The following is a 3,041-nucleotide window of genomic DNA, read 5'->3' on the forward strand; positions in this document are numbered from 1 at the left end:
TCAGGATGTTTGATTAAACAGCTATATTTTGTAAGAAACTGATTAATGGTATTGGTGGTTTGCAGGTCGAACCGGAAGGCGAGGTCCTGGTCGAACCGCAGAGCATTCTCGACCGGAGAGAAGTGCGGCTGCGGAAACGGGTTATTACCCAAGTTAGAGTGCTGTGGCAGCACTATGGACCTGAGGAAGCCACATGGGAAGACGAGGAACTCATTAGAAAAACTTACCCACATTTATTTAATGAGAGAAGACATCGGGACGATGTCCAATCTCAGGGGGGGAAGATGTAATGACCCTGGTAATTCGTAAATCTGGATATTACTATAGTAAAAACTGTGAAGTGGTTACTCATTGTTTGAATGACATTATTAATGAAAAGTTGATTATTGAATTATGTTACATGTGTATGTTCTTGAAAATGCTGGCAACTTCCTGAAGGAGGATTTCTATTTTTAGTGAATCAGTTTTAAAACTGATGCAACTGCTTCTCACCCAAGGAAAAGTCCTGGGAAGGAAAAGTCTCTGGGTTGTTGAGGAACAAGCAGAGAGAGAGGAATTCCATGAGAGAGCAGAGAAAGAAAAGAGGTTAAGTCTGGTAATGACCAGATAACCTGGATAGTAAAAGAAAAGGTTAAGTCTGGTTGTGACCAGATAACCCAACACAGTAGTGCATGAGTCTTGTTGAGGGCTGCAGGCCTGCAAGACGGCTCGGGGGGAGAATCCAGTGCAAGTGGATCTCAAGGTTGGGAGGTTAAGAGCAAAAACATTGCAGGTGACTTCTGAAAGTAAGGACTTCAGTAGCAGGAATAACCAGGTACGCTTTCTCTAGTTTGGTTAAAGAAAATGAACAGGTATTAAAGAGTACAAGTAGATACAGAAGTTGTATTATTTCCTTTAAGTTATTGTGATATGGTAGCTAGGATAAAATTACAGTTTCTTCTCCAAGAAGCTGTGATGGAAAGGTGTGACTGTGGTCACATCTGTAAACCGTATTCACTTAAGCTCGCACAGTTACAATGTGCTCAGCATGAAGTCAACTGAGAACTATGGAAATGGTATGAGGAAACGGTACCAAATAACAGTAGGAAAATCAGGGTATTAAACTAAACAGAAAACCTTAATAGTGCACAGATCTGGAATGTAAAGATCTGAGAAGCTGGGAAAAGCCGAGCTAGCTATATACAGTATACTGACACAGAATCTGAGCTTGCATGTAAATGGTAACAATATATAAGTCAAGGCTATAGTTACAAATTTTATCTGCGTATAACTGTTCAATAGATTAATGCTGTGTAAACCAAAACGAGGTAATGTAAATGAAATGTTGGTACATGAACGATACAGTATTAGCCTGTGCCGTGTGAGCATGAAATATCATATAAAACCAACAACCCAGAAACTATCATTCCAACCAATAGCTGTATAGCGGAATATTAATAAGAAAACAGTGCTGTAAAGAGAAGCATCGTATAGTTAATAACAATGATGCTCGTCAAACCCTAACATCAGGCTTGGAAACGGTTACATTCACAGGTAACAAGCCAAAGTATCTGAGTATATTGTACAGGAACTAAGTTATAGCATCGAACTAAAACATCAAAGCAAGCATACAGTCGAATAATAGCCATCTTAACCTGCTAGTTGGAATTACGGCAAAGATTGTGCGTGGAAGGGTAGACTCTACATTCATATCACGAATGCAGGACTAACCCTTGTCGCTGTATATATGCATATAAAGAATGTGAACCGAACTGTAGAAAACAAATACAAGTGAAACTTTCCAGAACTAAATCATAGTAACCCTATTGCGGTGAAACTATCATAACTGTAAACTTTATCGAGTATTAGAAAGGAACAGCAGCGAGGCACTCCGAATATCAAACTCCCATATGCGCCAGTAACGAAGAATCAATTGTCCATCAACAGCTATTGATAGCTTAATATTCAGGAAACAACGTTCGTTAAGAAACTGTGAAAAAGTATTACAAAAGCCATGAAGAAATCCGGACCGGGGAAACAGCGGTGAGCCGCAGGTGTTAACTATTGCAAAAGTACATAAATTCATGCGTATCCTTACAAATCTGTCAATAGCTCGAAAGAGCTTCCAAATAAACAGACAATGACAGACAAATCTGAGACCCTAGCTATTTAAATACATAAAAATATAAGTAAGGCGTGAAAGCCATGACCCTAGGGTCTCATGCTGGACAGACCGGCATAATGAGGCCGCCAGATTAAGCGCACAAGGGTTTGGAACACTGTATCGGACCTGAGACAATAGGCAGAACACAAGCCCTGTCTCAGCTGTAATCACCCCACAACATTACATTAATTCACCATCAAAGAAACCGTAAGCGAAATAGGCATACCTGTAAGTGCCGTAGCAGCCAAACCCTCCGGCACGCTGTGGAAGACAAGCTGTGGTCAGCGTCGGACCTGTACCCAACTGTAAGCAAACAATGAACATAGTCAGGGTATAAGAAGATTACATGAATACCAACAATCTGAAAGCTAACCGTAAGTGTAAACCTTAAAGGGAACGCGGACCGAACCTGTACCTGGCAGGAAGAGATGAACCAGGGAGGTTGCAGAGTAACCTGTCGAAGGAGCTCAGCTGCTGCTAAGGGAGCAAATGAACCCAATGATGAATCCGGTGGACATATATATGAAATGTCAAACCCTAAACGAAGCTGAGCCGTCCGATGAGGGTGAGCGATCGCCATCGTTGGTTTAGGCGGGAGGCCTGGCGCAAACCCCAGAGCAGGTCAACCCTCCACAAGGCACATGGACAGCACGTGAAGTTGAGCCATCTGGCCACGGAGAGAAGTGAGCTGGCTCCGTCGTACTGCCATTTGGCACTTAACATTTATATCGGGATGGTAAAGCAATTATGGCCAACACTTTAACGTATATGATATCAAACATTAGTAATGCGGAAGCCTAATCGAGGAGTATGGTAATAGTTAAGTTTTATATGTCTGTTGCCGCCATATGAATTGACCCAGAACTTAAATAAACCAATATATACTTAAGGGGGTACA

At 41.6% G+C, this 3,041-nt stretch overlaps 1 protein-coding gene across 1 annotated transcript; it reads right to left on the minus strand.

The window, feature by feature from the left end:
• Nucleotides 1–2,173: 2,173 nt before the first annotated feature.
• On the minus strand, nt 2,174–2,723 carry LOC149205923 (uncharacterized). Its single transcript, XM_089397538.1, has 3 exons — nt 2,553–2,723; nt 2,370–2,446; nt 2,174–2,269 (listed from the first exon to the last, which is right to left on the minus strand). The coding sequence occupies exons 1-3, from the start codon at nt 2,721–2,723 to the stop codon at nt 2,191–2,193; spliced, it is 327 nt and encodes a 108-aa protein (XP_089253664.1). The 3' UTR covers nt 2,174–2,190.
• Nucleotides 2,724–3,041: the final 318 nt, after the last annotated feature.

This window comes from Pinus tabuliformis, chromosome 1_2, assembly GCF_031772625.1.
Source record: "Pinus tabuliformis cultivar Carrire ecotype Pingquan chromosome 1_2, CPIR1, whole genome shotgun sequence".
NCBI lineage: Eukaryota > Viridiplantae > Streptophyta > Pinopsida > Pinales > Pinaceae > Pinus > Pinus tabuliformis.